Source organism: Bos mutus, chromosome 19, assembly GCF_027580195.1.
Source record: "Bos mutus isolate GX-2022 chromosome 19, NWIPB_WYAK_1.1, whole genome shotgun sequence".
In the NCBI taxonomy this organism is placed as follows: Eukaryota; Metazoa; Chordata; class Mammalia; order Artiodactyla; family Bovidae; genus Bos; species Bos mutus.
Window position 1 is genome coordinate 54965168 of NC_091635.1, and position 17904 is coordinate 54983071.

Sequence of the window (17904 nt, forward strand, 5' to 3'; positions counted from 1 at the left end):
TGTTGATTGAATTTGCTGGCATTATGGTTGGGCATTAAATAGCTGACAGTCTGGATAAATTAGCTCCTGATAGCTCACTAATCAAATGTAAGAAGAAAATGTCAAGTTGGGCAGCATTGATGAAACTCTTTATCAAAGCCCTGGGCTGGAGGGAGGTAGAAAGAAAGGAAAATGTCATGTCTAACATTGCCTGCAAACACTTGCTCTGATTTTCAGAAAATCTTGGCATCCAACAGAAAGTATCAGAATTGAATTGAAGGATGGCTGTGGGCAGCCATTCTTGGTGGTCTCATTTATCTGCTGTTTCCTCAGGCTGCCCTCTCTTAGCTTGATACAGAAAACCCAAAGTGATAAACAATCCAATGCTGTTTTACCTAAGATATAAAAAATAGTGGAGATATCTGGAAAATTGCAAGTAACTCAGAAAGCTACAAATTGTGGGTAATTTGGAGACATAGAAAGTCCTCCTGGGAACAGGCCCTAGAAGGAGAAAGGAAGCATATACTACGTGGACATTTTTGTGGGTCCATGGGAATTGCAGTGACCTGAACACAGAAATGCAGCCTTGTGGCCTGGCATTTCAGAATATGTGTGGAGAGTCTCATCAAGTTTTAGAATTGTTCAGGGAATTTTCATACGTCTTCCTGAATCAGGAAAATAGATTTCTTTTTTTTTGTCCATCATATTCAAGAGTCAACATAATGTGATATTTCTGGCTCCACTGTGAGTCTTTAGGTAAGTTCGTCATTTCATTGCTCCAGTTTTCTCATCTGCAAATGGGAACCATAACAGCACCTACCTTATAAGGTTGTTGTGAGGAATAGAGTTAATACATATAAAGGCTTTACACAGTGCCTGGAGCGTGGTAAGCACCATGTAAGCCTTGGCTGTTATCCTCATAGCATCTCCATAAAATCTTTCTCCTGTGGGCTCTCTCCTTTCCCAGGGCCACTATAGCAGTCAGGTCAGGCTGTCATGACCTCGCTCCTGAATAAAATAGCTTCCTAATTTATTTCCTTATTCCAAATCCACATGTCTTCCAATACACTGTATGTGCGTGTGTGCTAAGTCACTTCAGTCGTGTCCGACTCTCTGCAACCCTATAGACTGTAGCCCGCCAGGCTCCTCTGTTCATGGGATTCTCCAGGCAAGAATACTGGAGTGGGTTGCCATGCCCTCCCCAGGGAATATTCCTGACCCAGGGATTGAACCCGTGTATTTTATGTCTCCTGCATTGGCAGGTGGGTTCTGTACCACTAGTACCACTGGGAAGCTACATCACACACAGTGCTGGAACCTAAATGCTTGAAAAATCTACTTCTGATTTTGTCCCTGTCTTATTCAGTGGTCTGCAGAGTTCATCAGATAAAGTCTAAATTCCTTAACCTTGATTTCAAGCCTCATTCTATCCCTCCCTTCTAACCCTAGTTCCACTTTCCAATTGTATATTTCACTGCTTCCTCTCATGAACTCTGTCCTGGAGCCACTTGGAGCTTGCACTGCAAGCTCCCTTGCTCTCCTCTACTTGTTATGGTATGTTTTTGCTTTTGTATGTGCGCTCACTGTTCCCTTCACTTGGAGTTCACTTTTCTTTGAATATCTTCTGGCTCAAATCTCAGCCATCCGTAAAAGCCAGGCCCAGTTGCCACTGCTTCACTGGGGCCTTTCCAGTTCTATCATTTAACTATCCCTCTCCTTCTCTGATCTCCAATATTATTGTTGTTTTAATTATCAGCCCTAGTTACCTGCTATTACAGCTACTAATTCATATGCCCCCTATTCAGTATGTGCTATATCTTTAACCTCTGAGCCCTGTAGACAGAGGCGGCTTCTTTAGCGTGTCCTACTCAGAACTGTCCACAAGTGAATGCTATACACAGAGGAGGTGCTTGCTCTGCAAGCAAGAATGAAATATTAATACTATTAGTCTGTGACACTCTCCATCACCTTATCACTCTCTGTGTGAATGCCTATGGAAATACTTCAGCTTGAAAAAGTAAATGGGATGAAAAAAATCTTTTCAGCAGGAAAAACAAACATGCAAAATGTGCAATTGCTCCTCAAACAGCAGTTCGTATTTTGAGGAGAAGCAGTGACAAAAATATTTGGAATCCAGTACCTTTATATCTGGTTACTACAGCTGCGTTGACACTGAGAGGCTCTTGAAAGCTGACAGTGAGTGATGTGCTGCTGGTTACCATGAGACAAGCACTGGTGGGTGCTTCGGGGGCTCCTGGGACAGAAGGAGAAACACAAGGATCTTAACAGAGCAAATCCTTTTCAAACAATGTTCCTGTCTCTTCAAAGGATACCCTGAAACACACACGATGGAGACATTTGTTTGTAGAGCCTAATAGCTTTTGCCTTTGAGCATTTTCATTAGAAGTCTCAATGGCCTTTATTTGTTGCCATCGTGGTCTTATTTGAGCATTAGAACATCTTCTGAAGGGGTAAATAATACCAGTTAAGCCTTCTCAAAGTATCTTAGAAACACAATAGGAGATTGGGCTGGACCAGTGGAGAGGAGGTCAGAAAGTGTTAGCAGGAATCAATATTGTAGGTAGAACTACTTTTATGTAAATCATTTCACTGGAGCCTTTTTGCAACCCTGTTGGGTAGAAAGAACAAGTAACCACATCCACACTTTTAGGATGAGGAAACTTCAACCCAAAGAGGCCGAATTACTGGTTCAAGAACACAGTAAAGATATAGCTAGGATGAAAGTCCATGGCTTCAGATGCCCAATTCTGGGCTCTTCCCAGTATGGAATGCTAACTTGACTTGCTCTCACTCTGCCTCCATGACATCAGATACTATTTTTCTAAGAAAGACTTCATGGGCAAATGTCATGCCCACTAACCCCAGGTTTTAAAGGACGTCTGTTACTCAGGGTACTTTTTGACACCCAGAAGATGTTTTTTAATTTAGAAAAAAATTTTAAAATGGCATCAAGTTAATGATTTGATGATTCTAGTATTAATTCTAGTATTAATCTATCCTAAATGAGATACAATGGTAAATGCATTTATTGAAACAGTTGCTGAAAATAATTTCAACAATTATTGAAATGCTTTTTATTTAAAGCATGTTATTAGCATTACTAAAGGGATTGTTAATATTAAAAGCAACCTTTCATGAATGTTACTTAAGCTATTTGCTTCAAGAGAAAGGATTAGGCCTAGATTTGGTAGTTAGAATACCATACTACAGAAAACAAGAATTTCTCTGCCTTTGGTGTTTATCACGAAGCAGAGGCAGATAGTTCCCAAACTAAGGAACTGAGCTTTTCCTTATATTAAACATTTCAAGTCTAATTTTTTTGTTGTTTAAATAAGATCACCTTTTGGAATAAGAGTTTAATGTTTTACAAGTGTTCGGATTGTATATGAATTTTTATAGTAGGGTGACACTAAGCCGTGCCTTCCAATGCTAAGGAGTATTATCCTGAAACAAAGCTTTTCTTGAATTAACAAAAAGAACTGGTAAAGAGAATGGAAGTACAGACAAAAGCATAATTCATAGGTTGGTTATCCTTCTCTGTTGGCTGTAGTAACTGAAGGTCAGTTTATATAAGCTGTATATAGTAGAGAGTTGAAAACAACTTAATCTTGAACTTGAAGCAGAAACTGGACAGATAGGCAAACAAGTATTTTTCCACCTCCACATCTCAAAATGAAGCCACTTAGGGAATCAGACCATCCAGGCCATTAGACATTAGGGTGTAGCGGGAGGAAGGAGCTAGATGAGTGTGACACGATGGAGGGCAGCCAACAGCACTAAAGCCTCATGGCTGTGGTCAAAGAACCTATCAGGAGCCAGAAAATCAAGCAAGACAAAAGCCCCTTTGACAGCCTCCCAGAACCCCTGCTCAAAGAGGCTGACAACGGCCATCCGTGATCCCTCGAGTGGCAAAAAATCAGTGAAAGAAGTCCTGCTGTCTCAAACCAGGGTTCAGTCTAGTTAAACGAACAAGTCCTCTGCTTATACTCACTGGCATGTTCAAAGCCTGTTTTCATGCGTCTGTAGAGTCGGTACCTCCACTCCCAAGCTTTCAGCTGTTTCTCTTTCTCTGTGTTGTCCAGACTGAATCCTTCATTCTCCACCTGAGCAGACAGTTCGCTCACCCTCTCCTGGGCTTCCTGCACCAGTGTGTTGAGGTGTATAGATCGGCTTTCCAGGCTGACAACTGGAAGGAAAGAAATGGGCTGACTTGCTTTTTCTTTCTGGGCAAACGCTGCTTTGTTGACAGGGTATCTGGGAGTCTACTAGTTTTTAAAAATGCCTGGGGCAAGTGGAATCTATATTCATTATTAGCTATCTTACTGTGATAAGGTCTAATTGGTGACACAACTAGATTAAATGGTAAACATATCAGTTTAAGAGATTCCCATTGCCCTCTGGCCCAAATAGCTGCCTAGCAGAGGTCATTAGAATGCCGCTGGCAGAGGCCCACTTCTCTTTCATGTTGTACATACTTGTTTCCGGGATCTTCAGAGGTACAAACACTTAGGGCAAAAGCTTTGTAGGACTAGCAAGGTCTTAAGGAAAGTCACTCATGAGGCAAGTTGCATTCTGCGGAAGATGTGTTTTTGGTTTTTGCTGTTTTTTTGTTTTTGTAGAACCTGATCAAATCTTCTGTTTTTATACTCTTTCTAGCTCATAGGGATTTTACTTAGTGGTAATTTTGTTATTGTTAGTCAATTTATTTATTGCTAACAAAGTGAGAGTCGCTCAGTCCTGTCTGACTCTTGGCGACACCATGGACTATATAGTCCATGGAATTTTCCAGGCCAGAATACTGGAGTGGGTAGCCTATCCCTTCGCCAGGGGATCTTCCCAACCCAGGGATTGTTAACTAAGTGTTCCACTATTACTGCCACAATAGAACCAGTGAGTCCTGATGGTTGGATGACTTGGGTGTGATCTTTGATCAATTCTACCCTTTAATTGTGCTCTGACTGTGCGAATGATTTCTAGAGATGCCCGTGCCCAAGAGAGCAAGTTATACTAACTCCTCTTGCCAAGAAAGGTTGTCAGGCTTGGTATTTTTTTTTAATTCAGTGTGTGTAATAATCTTTATTTGATTCACATCATATTATTTACCCAACCTGTGTGAGTGAACGTTCATGTCAGTGACAGAACATTTCAAATTCTTATGTCAGGTTGGGAGTCTGCTTCTTGCTGTCCAGTCATGGCACTCATGCATGTGAGGGCCTGCCTAGGTGGTCTCTTGGCCACTTCAGTGGAGCTCTTCCTGGTTAGTGATAAATAAGAGAAGAGAACCTTAGCATGCATAGGGTAGAGGATTACACAAATAATATAACAGAGCAGAACCAGGTTCTGCAGATCTGTCACCAAAACGTGTTTGACACCCTCTGTGACCAAAACAATATTTCCCCCTGGTGGGTGGGAAAGATATCTAACCATTTTATTCTTCGAATTAAGAGGGAAAATATTATGAAGATAACACAAAGTGAAAAATTTTAGGTGTATTTTGAAATGGAAATTACGTGGTTATATATTCATATTGTCGTGTGTTCATAGGCATGTTTGCATTAATTACAGGAAATGAATACTAATTTATTATTGCCCCTGCTTACCATCAATCTAAATTTATTTACAGATGAAGTCAATGAAAAATTAGTTGAGTCTTTTTCGTTTTTTCTTTCTTTTTAAAGTTGCTGTTTAGAACACTCAGGACTGTGTTTTGCTGCAGATTTGTCATGGTTAATGCATGTTGCTGTAGCAGTCAATCATGTACTCTAAATACTGTCACACTTTTTTTTAAAGCCTCAGTCATGAGCCATGACAGAAAAATAAACAAACAAATATAGAGCTAAAAAACTCTTTCACTGAGAAGCTACACTATGCAGAACCCCTTGGGAAGGCTAAAGGAGGCCAGAATAAATGATAATGTAAGTGCTGTGGGTGTAGGGAAGCAATGATGCTGTATGAACACAGAGGTTCTGGAGAAAGAAAAAAAATACACATTCGCACACGCAGGCGCATACTCCTGTGGAAAAATTGGCAATATTAGTAGCCTCAAGGTGCAATTTCCTGAAGCAGTGAGATTGACAAGTCAGTACTAAATGCTGTTAATTTAACTAACTTCAGATTAATGGTAGAGTCTGCTATGACTGAAGCCCTCAAACACAGTCTCATTATAGCCTTGCTGGGAAGGTCCTAAATATAGGCATTGACAGTTTAAAACAAATTCGTATACATTTGTGTATTTTTAGACATAGGTTAGGCGTCAGAGTTTGTGTCACAGTTTTCAGGTTGATTAATTGACCCAGTAACTGCACCCTTTACCCACTCCCCCCACCTTCTTCCACTCCAAATTATGGACAAAATGGGGGAATTGTCCTTGCTAAGTCATTCAGTGAGCTTTTTATTGTGAGCCTGATGTTTGAATTGCATGCATGCGTCAACACTTGGGCGATAGACACATGATTTATAAAAATAAATTTTTCTAATACTATGAAATCCCCCCTATTAATTTTTATATCCACAACAGTTATTACTGGTGTGAATTCCAGGTGGTATTTCAGATGGACAGCTTCTCTTGAGCTGTGCTTGGCTCCCCCTGAAATTTTTCCTGCTTTTCCTAGCACAACACATTTTGTTTCTAGATTTTGCATTTATTCCTAGACTGAAGACTTGATGCTGTTTGAGTTGTAGGAGTAAAAGGACTCTGAATCTTTAAAATAAAGCATTCACCTCTTCATAGAATAACAAGAAAGATACAGAGAATTTTATGGCCGAGTAAGTTTTCCAAGATGCTTTAGCTACATGTGCTTCTCAAACTGAGACATCTAACTTACAACACAGTATGGTGGTGGTATTGTTGGAGTTCAGTGGGTATCTCTCAAGTCTCAGAATAAATATGTCTGTCTTTCAGGAACATTGAATTTTCTAGGCAGATTTTGATGAAAGCAAATTATTTAGAAGTTAAAACAAGCTCTTCTCTTACGGAGAAGAGTGGAACATATTCCTAAAAAAATGAAGATTAGAAAAGAAAGATTATAGATCTCTTTCTCTCTTTTTTTTCCAGGCTAAGTTCCCAGGTGCCCCTGGGAATATACCTACTCACTTGCTTCCGTTAGAGGTAATTTCATGCACGACTTGGAGAGGCACTAACTCAGCCAGTGGTTTCAAACCATTTCACCAAGCAAACCTTTTATTATTTTTATCCTATGGATTTTTTAATAGTTTAATAAAACACTCTCTCTTGAAAGATTTTCTTTATTGACTGCCAAATCAGCTGACTTAAAGTAATCATTTTTCTCCCTATTAATAATGACCTATATAACTACCAATAGAAGCATCTGTTCGGCATTAGATAATCAAACCTAACAAACTGAGTTAACGTTTTAAGGAAAAGCAGGTAAACATGATAATCATATTTAGACTGTGTAGTTTTATCTTGAGTAATGATGTGTCTGTTCAGCTTTTTGACACCTTGGAGATTGTTTGGGGAATCTCATTCCTATTTTTTCCACCCAGAATGAGAACGTTTTCAACCCCCTTATTTTTAAAGATAAACTGATATCCAGGGAGGTGGGATGATGTTCCAACTTAAAAACCTTAAACTCGGTGAACTTCCGCTAAACCCAAATGGAATGCAGATCAACCTATTCTTTATGTATTGCTCTTTTCTAAGTGCTATCTATTTGGCGCAAGATTGGTGAGCTTATGTTGGTGGTTCGTTTGGACAGAGAAACTAGGAAGGTTAACATCTATTCTGTGATCAATTTTCCTGCCTGTGACTTCCCTTCTTGGATCCATTCTCCCTTTACTTCTACTCTCTGGATATTTTCCCCTTGAGTCCGGAACTCCGGGACCTGTTTGCGAGGTTTGGTCTTTTCATTCTTCCTGCAGTTGATCCCTTCCCCAGTCAGGCAGCTATCCCTCTGTGCAGCCATAGCCAGCATAATAGAGGGTCTGTGAGTGTGTGGTGAGCGGTTCGGCTGGGGCAAGACCACTTGGCTCCTGAAATAGGCTCCATGCTATTGTGGTGTTTAATTATCAACAGCATTTCTACCACCCAGTGTTTCTGAGTGGGTATTTGTTCTAAGACCTGCCCAGCTAATTAACTACTGGGGTGGGAACGGGGGGAGGGGCAGGAACTTGGTGTTCAAAGAATACAATTACGGTTACTGTTTAAATCCTGAGATAAGTAATAATCAGACCGAGTGGATTTTCTTCACCATCAGAATCTAACCTACTGACTGGCAACTACTTATTAGCCTTACATTTCTTAATTTTTTTCTTTTACCTTGCAATTGGTGAATTGGGGCCTAAATTGCTTAAAGCTTGAAAAATATAAAGAGTAAAATGTAAACTAATTTTAATTTTTTATTGACAATTCCAGGGAATGATTCATTTGGCTTACTTAAAAAAATACATTTGCCCATTACTAATGATACGCTATTTTGCAATGTAGTGATAACTTTTCTATTGTCATTGGCATTTCCCTTGTTTTCACTGATGAGAAATACGGGGCAATAAGATAATCATTTAAACTCAGTGGTAGAAGGATGTTTACCACTAGCCTTAGGCGCCTCTTCCTATAGTACCCTTGGTTCTGTGTGATTTTCTTCACGAGGGGAACTCATTGCTCACCAGTGATTGTACACGGAAGACTCTCAATTAGTACAGGTTTATATAATTTTTATTAAACCCACTGGTCTGTGTTATAGTTAAGAGGCACACAAACATAAATCAAATACTTGTTTTTATAAAATACCTTTGTGTTCTTCCATCAAAAAATAAAAATCTCTTGCCCCAGATACAAATGCTCTGTTTTAGCTTCCATTCAAAAAATATATTATATACTCAGTGGTGTCAATTTCAACCCTATCTTTAATTTCAAAGGAGAAAACAAGGTCACTTATGTATAAACCTTGCATTGTAAGCCAATATCCTCTGGGCAAACAAGAATAGCAGTTAATAAAATTTATCTTTGCTGATCATAAATGACTTGTGATTTCTAACAACCTCACAACTGACTTGTTTCCAGCTAGGAATGTCAAAAGAAGTAATATAGAGATATTTTAATAATTAAATGTTTTTTAATTAAAAAAACTCAAAACATAAGTTGCAATTTCCCTGTCTTAATAAGGTTCAGGGCTCAAAATTCACCTGGGTCTCAACCCATTGTCTAATTTTCAGGTTTTCCCAAGGACTTTGAGAGTGTGATTCCCAAAACGTTTTAGTGATTTGGAGATTGAACGTTTCATTTCAATTACTGTGAACTTTCTTCTCTTAGAACTCACTACAACTTGGACATGGGGCTCTGGAATGTTTTTCTCTGATACTTTCAGCAGAATGTGGACACACAAAGTCCACATTATATAGTGTATATTGTAATTGTTGCTCTTTAAGAAGCTAGAGCTATTGACATAGAGAGACTTTCTGCCCACGTCTCCCAAACTCCAAGGGGCAAATGGACATTTTCTCTGAAACAAACACACAAAATAATTGAAGAACTTATTTAGAATATCCAAAGCAGATTTCTCCATAATGTCATAGAGGGGTTAAAGATGAAATAAGATAGCTGTAACTTCTGCTTATTTTTTAGTACTGTCCAATAGAAATATAGTGTGTCTCATCATTTAAAAATTCCTAGTAGTGACATTAAAAAAGCAAAAAGAAATAGGTGAAATTAATTTTCATGATATATTTAACTTAATAGATCCAAACAGTATCATTTCAACATGGAATCAGTATAAAATTATTAATTATATATATATGGTATTTAAGCCCTAAAAATTCATTGTAATTTTACATTTAAAACACATTTTAATTTGGACTGGACACATTTCAAGTACTCAACAGTCGTATGTCTATGCCTGACAGTGTAGTTTTAGAACACAAAATCCTACAAACTTTAAAAAGTGCTTATATTGGACAGTGTTTTCACAGCACAGACCATACAACAGATGGGTAAAATATTTAAATTCTCTACCAGAAAATCCTGGCTTGTTTTATTTTGTTTCTGAGAGTTATATTGGCTAACAATTTATTTGACCATTTACAACGTGCCAGGGAAATGTTTTAAACCTATTGCGTTTGATTCTCAACAATCTTAGATAGGTAGTAGAGGAGCCAGCCTTTAAGAGACCCCTTAGTGATCTCGCTGTCCTAGTTTTCACACCTTGTACCAGAGCTGATCTGCGCTGGGCATCAAGATCAGCAAGATTCAGCAAAAGTGATAACATACCACCTCTGGTGTTAGGTTACAAAAGAGACTGGTGCTTCCATCTAGGTTGGTCTCTCCCTCTCTTAAATAATGTCCTCTAGGGGAAGCCAAGGAGAAGGCAATGGCACCCCACTCCAGCACTCTTGCCTGGAGAATCCCATGGATGGAGGAACCTGGTAGGCTGCAGTCCATGGGGTCGCTAAGAGTCGGACACGACTGAGCGACTTCACTTTCAGTTTTCACTTTCATGCATTGGAGAAGGAAATGGCAACCCACTCCAGTGTTCTTGTCTGGAGAATCCCAGGGATGGTGGAGCCTGGTGGGCTGCCGTCTATGGGGTCGCACAGAGGCGGACACGACTGAAGCGACTTAGCAGCAGCAGCAGCAGCAGCAGGGGAAGCCAATTGCCGTGATAGGGAGCAGTGCAATGGAAAGGCGCATACAGGAAGGAACACAGGGCTCTCACCGGCAGTCACTTGAGTAAGTTTGGAAGTGGATCCTCTGGCGCAATCCTGTCTTTAGAGCAGAGCAGTGGTTATGTTGGTCGAATTGAGGGACAGAAGCCTAGACAGTGAGTGTGTGCATGTGCACATGTGGTGTTGGGTTGGCCAACAAAGGTGTCTTTATACCTTATGCATGTTTTAATTTTGGGAAAGGAGAATACATTCAGTGTTGCAGGAATATTTAAAAATTAAAAAGAAAAGAATGAAAGAACAGTTATCAACTCTTGAAAAGCAAGTGACTGGAACTTAGGCTATGGACACCTGATGTCTAAAAAATTATTTGGAAATAAAAGAGGTAAATTCACTTGATATTTAGTAAAATTATTCCCTTCGAAATTAATAAGGTATTCACACCCTTCAAAAGAAGTAGAAGTAGTCTTAGGATTTATTCAGTTCAACTAAACACATATTTATCAAGTGCCTACTCTTTGATGGGGATAGAGTGACCAATGAGACAAATTTTGCTCTTTGGAGTTTACATTCTAATGCAGAGGAGAGAGAAAATAAGGAAATCAAAACAGTGAGAAAATATTGTATAGTGATTTCAGTGCTATGCAGAAAACTAAAATAAACTAATGTGATTAGAAGTGGCTTTACTTGCAGAATAAACTCTTAAGACCTATGTACAACTCTATGCCACCCAGTTCCTCTCACTCAAGCATGGAGGTCAACTGCCCAGGGAGGGTGGCCTGAACCCAAGCAAGCTTGCATGAGCCATACATAAACCTTTGTGGTAAGTTCACTGAAATTGGGGGAGGGTATTTTTGTTACTACAGCAAAGTCTAGCCTAATACACTTATCTACATAAAAATGAAATAGGTAAAATCTTGTTTAAAAAAATGGCCTCCCATGCCCAAAACAGTGGATATGGAGAACAGTTCTTGCCTTACATCTTTTTTTTATATACTTTCTATTGCTGCTCCCAACATCTTTAAATTGCTAAAAGAGACTAAAGATCCCCATAAACTCAAGGTGAAAAAAAAAAAAGAGACTTTAGACCTTGGACTTGGTGGCCAAAGAAAGCCTCTCTTGAAGATGTGAAATTTGAACTGAAATGTTAGGAAGGAGTTGGCAATGTAATGATCAAGATTAAAAGCACTCAATCTTTTCAAGCATGGAGAATAGCCATACAAAGGCCCTCTAATAAGATAGTGAGGTGTGTTTAAGGAATGGAATGGAGGTTTGCATATCACAGGTGAGGGCTGAGCAGTATGGGATAAGGTTTGAGGAGGAGCCAGTTCATAAGTCAGGGTGATGGCTTGTACATCTATTTTAATGAAGCAGACAAAAATATCTGGGGACACATTCTAGAGACCTGCTTAAGCCTTGTCCTTTACATAGTTTTAATGGCTGAAAATCATTGTCTTTTGAGGGTGGATTTGATTTCAGGAAACCTCTCTAAATCATTGGAAGCCACGTCTGGTAAACAGGGAGGGTGATGACGCTGAGCAATGCTGTTTTGGAACAAAAATCAGGTGTGACTCTGAGCAACGAGTCAGATTTTCTCATAAACTGGCTCTGAGGACAAATCTCGAAGTGTTTAGGGCAATGGCAGCACTGTTGAGGCAAGCGTGGGGTCTCCCATGAGGACCCTGTTACAGGATAACGTTCGTGTGGACTGTAGCCTTCCTGGTGTGTTTGTTTACATAAAGCCAGCCTCATTAGTTTATAGTCACACCTCTTAGACGTGCCCTGAACCAGTCCCAGCACCAGCATGGACCCTCGACTACTGCAGAAACGAGTGGTGCATCCTGACAAGGCTGCCAGATTTTGACATTGGTGTCTGCACCACACTCAGATGACAGCTACTCTGCGATCGCATTTTATGAAGTAACGGAACATAACTAATGCTGGGAGACATTTCCTAGTGCCACAGGCAGTATCCAAGGGAAAGCAAGAGAGAGGAGTTCACAGTGGAATGCAGAGAGGGAGGAGAGGGTCGGGGCAGAAGGGAGAATGCAGCTATAGGAAAGGGCGGAAAGAAGAACAGTCTGCCATGTGATTAATCAGTGTAAAAACAAAAAGTCAGGCTATGTCTGCAACCAAATTTCAAAACAGTGCCTGGAAGACACAGTAATAGCAGCAACAGAAGGTTCCCCACAGTGTAAATTACTGGAAGACAAAGTTTTCTTCATGCATTGTGTGTGTGAGTGCGCATGTATGTGTGCTAAAATTCAATACCTGTGATTCCCAACAGCATAAGACAGGTCTTAACATTTCACCTGAAAATTTCTCAGCTCCTACTGTGTGCCAGGTGTTGGGATCGAAAGATGAGATAACATTCATGTGAGTGGCCAGATTTGCATATGGTAGGTGTCCAAAAATAACTAGTTTCTTTATGATCACTGTTTATACAGCCTATGCTGTGCTGTGCTCAGCCACTCAGTCAGGTCCGACTCTGCCTGCCAGGCTCCTCTGTCCATGGGGAAAGCCTAAATGATGCCAAGTAGGTAGCAACCTCAGAAAAGCACCGATGATTCAGTAAACTCCTCTGGAGACTGTGGAAGTGTGAGTCCAAGGGGAGGGCAGGATATGAGTTGGAATAAGGGAGGGGTTTATGACAGGGGACTTTCAGATACGGAGCAAGTCTTTCTCAGACAGCAGTGGTTCAACTGAGTATGTGTTATAGCAAGGGGGATACTGAGCAGGTAAAAAAATCAAAAAGATAGTTCCCAGGTATCCTGAAGTACCTCTGTGCATTAGTTTTCCTAGGTCTGGTCCTTTGAGATTCTGGGCCTGTTTCCTAAGCTCGGCACACCTATGTGGGATTCTACTTCAATAATGGCTGATGTTTTCTTCTAGAAGGAATGAATATTACTTTGTGCTGCTCACCTAAAGGTGGGAGGAACAGAAAAAAGTTGCCAAATAAAGACAGTTGATTCATCTAACGAGCAGGCTGAAGTTCTGTATATATTTAACCTTAGGGCAGTGTGCAAATTTGGGTGGCCGCTTCTGGCGCTTCGCTTACGAATAAGGAAATGTTCATGGCTGAATTTCGAGTCATGTTTATTAAGAACAGCTCCATATAGCTCTATGAATGGAGGGGTTAAAACCTGGACAATGTGCCTGACCAATGGCTTAGGAGGTTAAGTCCCCAAACATATGTGTGTTTTTATGATTCCTGTTTTGAAATGGAGACAAATACAGAGGACTTTCTTCTGAATTATGTCGAAATCTTTGGTTGGCATAATGAAAAGAGTATTGGGCTGTTTTCAGAAGGGAACACACAGGGGAAGGGAAGACAGAAATTTTACCCTGTTAGAAATCCTGAATATTTGACAGGCAATAGAAGATGAACAGGTGGAGGAGAGTCAGGGAAGAAAGGAACTGAATATCCACATTGTGTCGGGAAGTGGGCTAATACTTTTCTACAAACACCTAAAACATTTAATACTAAATACTAAATACATTTAATACTAAATACCAAAGCATTTAATATAGAAGATCTGGGTTCAAATTGTGGGTCCACCACTTATTAGCTTTGGAGCACTGGATGAATTATTGGTCTTTTGTTATTTCGGGCAACTCTCATCTCACAAACCAGTGGTCAGGATCAAATGTAAGCAAAAGCATTTTCGCAATGTGTAAAATACTCTAAGAACTGAAGACCTCATTGTTAGTGGTATTATTTTTACTCTTCTATCCTGCCTCTACTGCTTCTGTGGAACGGTTTGCACAGGTGCTTGCTTACCTGGTTCTAGCTGCCAGACTGTTTTTCTCATGGGCTGACTCATACTCACGCACAGAAGCAATTTGATTTCTTTTATACTTGATATATAAAGTGAATTAAAAATCCCTGAAAACAGATTGTGTTCTTCTCTCCTGCTTTTTTTCCAACAGAAATAGCAGCTCAGGGCACAGAACAGAACAAAGAAACACACAATGGAATTTTAGCAAATAGCAAAAAGGAAAAGGGAAAGGGGCCCAGTGGCCACAGCCTTCCATACTGGTTACTTGCAAAGAGAATAAATTTGCACAGCAGGACCCCAGGTATGGTATCCCACACACTTGGACTTCAATCCTTGACGCCCTTATTCATTTGCTCAATGTGTGACCTTTGGTCAGTCACATAACCTCTCAGAATCACAAATTCCTCTTCTTCAAAAGGGAGTTAATAACATTATCCTGAAGGGCCAGTGTGAAAACTGGAGAGAATGTACGTGGAGATTTCATAGGCCCTCAATCAGCTGTCCTTTGCCATTCTTCCACACGTGGGAGTCTATACACGATCCTGTCTCTTTAACTTTTTGGGTGGCCGAGGTGCCTTAGGTATCATATTACCCGGAGGCTAAAAGCTGGGTTTCTCTCTCACTATCCTTTACAACTTGGTGATGATAATGTGGTTATCATCCCACAGGGAATGAGGAAAAACCAGGGATCTTTTCAATGAATTTTCTTTTGGTTTAACTAGATATTTAGTACTTGGGTTCTTTTATGGAGATTTAATTATGCACAAAGGGGATTGAGGGGGATTGGGAGTCTTACTGGTTTCGTGGAAAATGCAGACATTTTTTGTAGCGTCTCAGGTAAGTAAGAGTAATGTTTCATCCAGCTCGGTGCAGGCAACATCTGGATGAATGGTCTCCTTGTTCCTATAGAATGGGGCTCAGTCTGCATTCTCTGTGTTCAGACCCCTTGATTCTCTCTCCACTGCTCTCTCACTGGATCTTTGGGACAGACATTATTGCAACATAAATTGGAAGGCAGCAAATAAACCTTTCTCATTTCTTCCATCCTTCTTTGCCCATCCATCCAAACCCTCCAGTTCCACTAAAAAGAAGCTGCACTTTTGACGAAGGAGCTCTTACTGAAGAGCCCCATGCTACTGAACCCAAGTCCTCATTCTTTTTGACATGGATGTGGTGAGCTTAGCATTTTTAAAAGAAAGAGTTTTCTGATACAAGGATCTGCCTCTGTACCTAGTCTTTGGGTGGCGGGGTTTTATGAAATTTAGGAGCATAGATGTGACCTCTAATTATATATTTGTTTCTTCTCTTTCAGCCTTCTGGGTCTCACCACTTGGAAGTGAGTGAATCAGTATTAGTCAAACTAACAATTTGATGAGTTTACTTTTTTCTTTTAGGAAACATAAAAACGGTGGCTCAGAGCCACTGTGGTCATTGGGTCAGAGAGTTTGCACCTAGGGGAATGTGAGTGCCTACCTCAGAATGTTGTGTGAGGATTAAAGGAGTCAATACATGTAAAGTGCTCAGAATAGTGCCTGGCACAGGGCAAGGGCTGTGTGATTTTATCCCATCCACTCCTGGGCAGGGTCGATGGCCCCAGAGCAGCTCCCTTTGGCAAGTACTATCAGCTCTACTTCAAAATACATTCAGAAAGAAGCCATTCACAAAAGACCACATATTGAATGCTTCCAGTTATGTGAAATGTCCAGAATAGGCAAATCTATAGGAACACACAGTAGCTGTCCAGGGCTGAGAGGAGTGGGCAGTTGGGGGTGTGATAGCGGAAGGGTATGGGGTTTCTTTGGGGGTGATGAAAATGGTCTAAAATTGATTGTGGTGATGGTTGCACAAGCCTGTGCAACTAAAAATCTTTACATTATACATGATAAGGGGGTGAATTGTATGGCACGTAAATTATATTTCAATAAAGCTGTTAAAAAAGACATCCAGAATTCCACCCCTGCTCACCATCAATGTCACCACTGTGGTAATCCAAGTAACTGGCATCTGTCTCCTGGACCATTAGAATGGCCTCCTAGCTGGTTTTTACAATTTCACAATTGCTCTCATCACTGTGTCTTCTCTGCAGAGCACTGCAGGGATCTTTTAAAACGTAAAGCAGAATGTCTTTCTTTTTTTTTTGCCACGTCATGTGGCTTGCAGGATCTTAGTTCCCCGACAGGGATTGAACCTGGGTCCTAGCAGTGAAAGTGCGGAGTTCTAACCATGGGACTGCCAGCGAATTCCCCAGAAGGTGTCTTTCATCTGCTTAAACCGTTTCCCTATGTCTCTATCACACAATCAAAGTGAAGCATCTCGCCATGGCCTCTCTAATCCCGAACGATCTGGTCCTGGTGACGTCTCCCTCGGCCATCACTCTCCCCTGTGTTCATTTTGCTTTAGCCACTCTGGCCTTCTTGTTCTTCAGAAACATGGCAATCTCATTCCTGCCTGCCTCAGAACCTTTCTACCTGCCATTCACTCTGCCTAGAATTAGCCCCCAGATCTTCTCATGGATCATTCCTTGATATCATCTAGGACTAGGAGCAAGTGTCACTACATCAGAGAGACTCCTCTTGCCCAATTCTATTAAAATAGTCCCACTCTATCCATCTCTACCCATTCATTCACTTTATTTCTTCATAGTGTTTATCACCATTTGAATTTATACTTGATTTATTTTCTGGCTTGTTGGAAACCTCCTCCACTGGAATATAAGTTCTATAAATGCAGAGATTTTATCTTGCTCACCACTACATTCCAAATACTTAGAACGTGGCCTTTCTTTGGTGTTTGTTGATTAAGTGAATAAATGAATGGAGCCACCATATTGACTGTGAATAGAAAGACACTAACACACACACACACGCTCATTCTTTTTTCTATCTCATTCTTTTCTCTGTGTATACTTCCTGTGCTATAGCCCTGTTTGGGGTATTTTGCATATCTTAAAACTTGCGTTCAATTCTTAAGAGGAAGTTCCTTTGAGGTTCCTGTTCAATACCACTCCGTATATTCTATTTAAAGTGTAACTGGATGTTTAGACATATAAGCACCATCACTATCTGCATGACAGTTTATGAAAACGTGTAAAGGATTTCAGAGCCTATGGTTAGTCAATCATTCTTTCCAACGGCCAGTAATGACTACTTCCGTGGTATAAAACTGGGGTCTGGCCTTAATAGTATATGTTTTATTCTCAAGTTTACTTACAGTGTGGACTTTCTCGGGCCCCTGTCTTCAGAAGAATCCTAGCAATGGGTACATTGTTGGTCATGATGGCAATATCCAGAGGTGTCAACCCCTCACTGTTAGGTGTGTTGAGATCTAGTTCTTCTGGTGTGTACTGATACAGGAGGATCTGCACAGCATCCATATCTTGCTGTTCAACTGCTTCAAACATGGCTTCATTGCCCTGGAAGTTCTGGAGAAGAATGAAGTAGGTTAGCACAGTTTCATCGACCAGCTTGTCTTCGTGGCCTGGCTGTTGTAGATTTCAGGGACTGCTTCA

The 17904-nt window shown here is 40.5% G+C and overlaps 1 protein-coding gene across 7 annotated transcripts in view; it reads right to left on the reverse strand.

The window, feature by feature from the left end:
* The window catches only part of ANKFN1 (ankyrin repeat and fibronectin type III domain containing 1), a 444226-nt gene that overhangs the window by 153787 nt on the left and 272535 nt on the right, over positions 1-17904 (reverse strand). For all 7 annotated transcript variants that reach the window (XM_070357280.1, XM_070357278.1, XM_070357282.1 and 4 more), the window contains 3 exons: positions 17607-17817; positions 3992-4186; positions 2120-2233 (listed from right to left, as the gene is read on the reverse strand). In XM_070357280.1, the coding sequence (XP_070213381.1) occupies positions 2120-2233; positions 3992-4186; positions 17607-17817 (520 nt within the window). The remainder of the gene's footprint in view (positions 1-2119; positions 2234-3991; positions 4187-17606; positions 17818-17904) is intronic.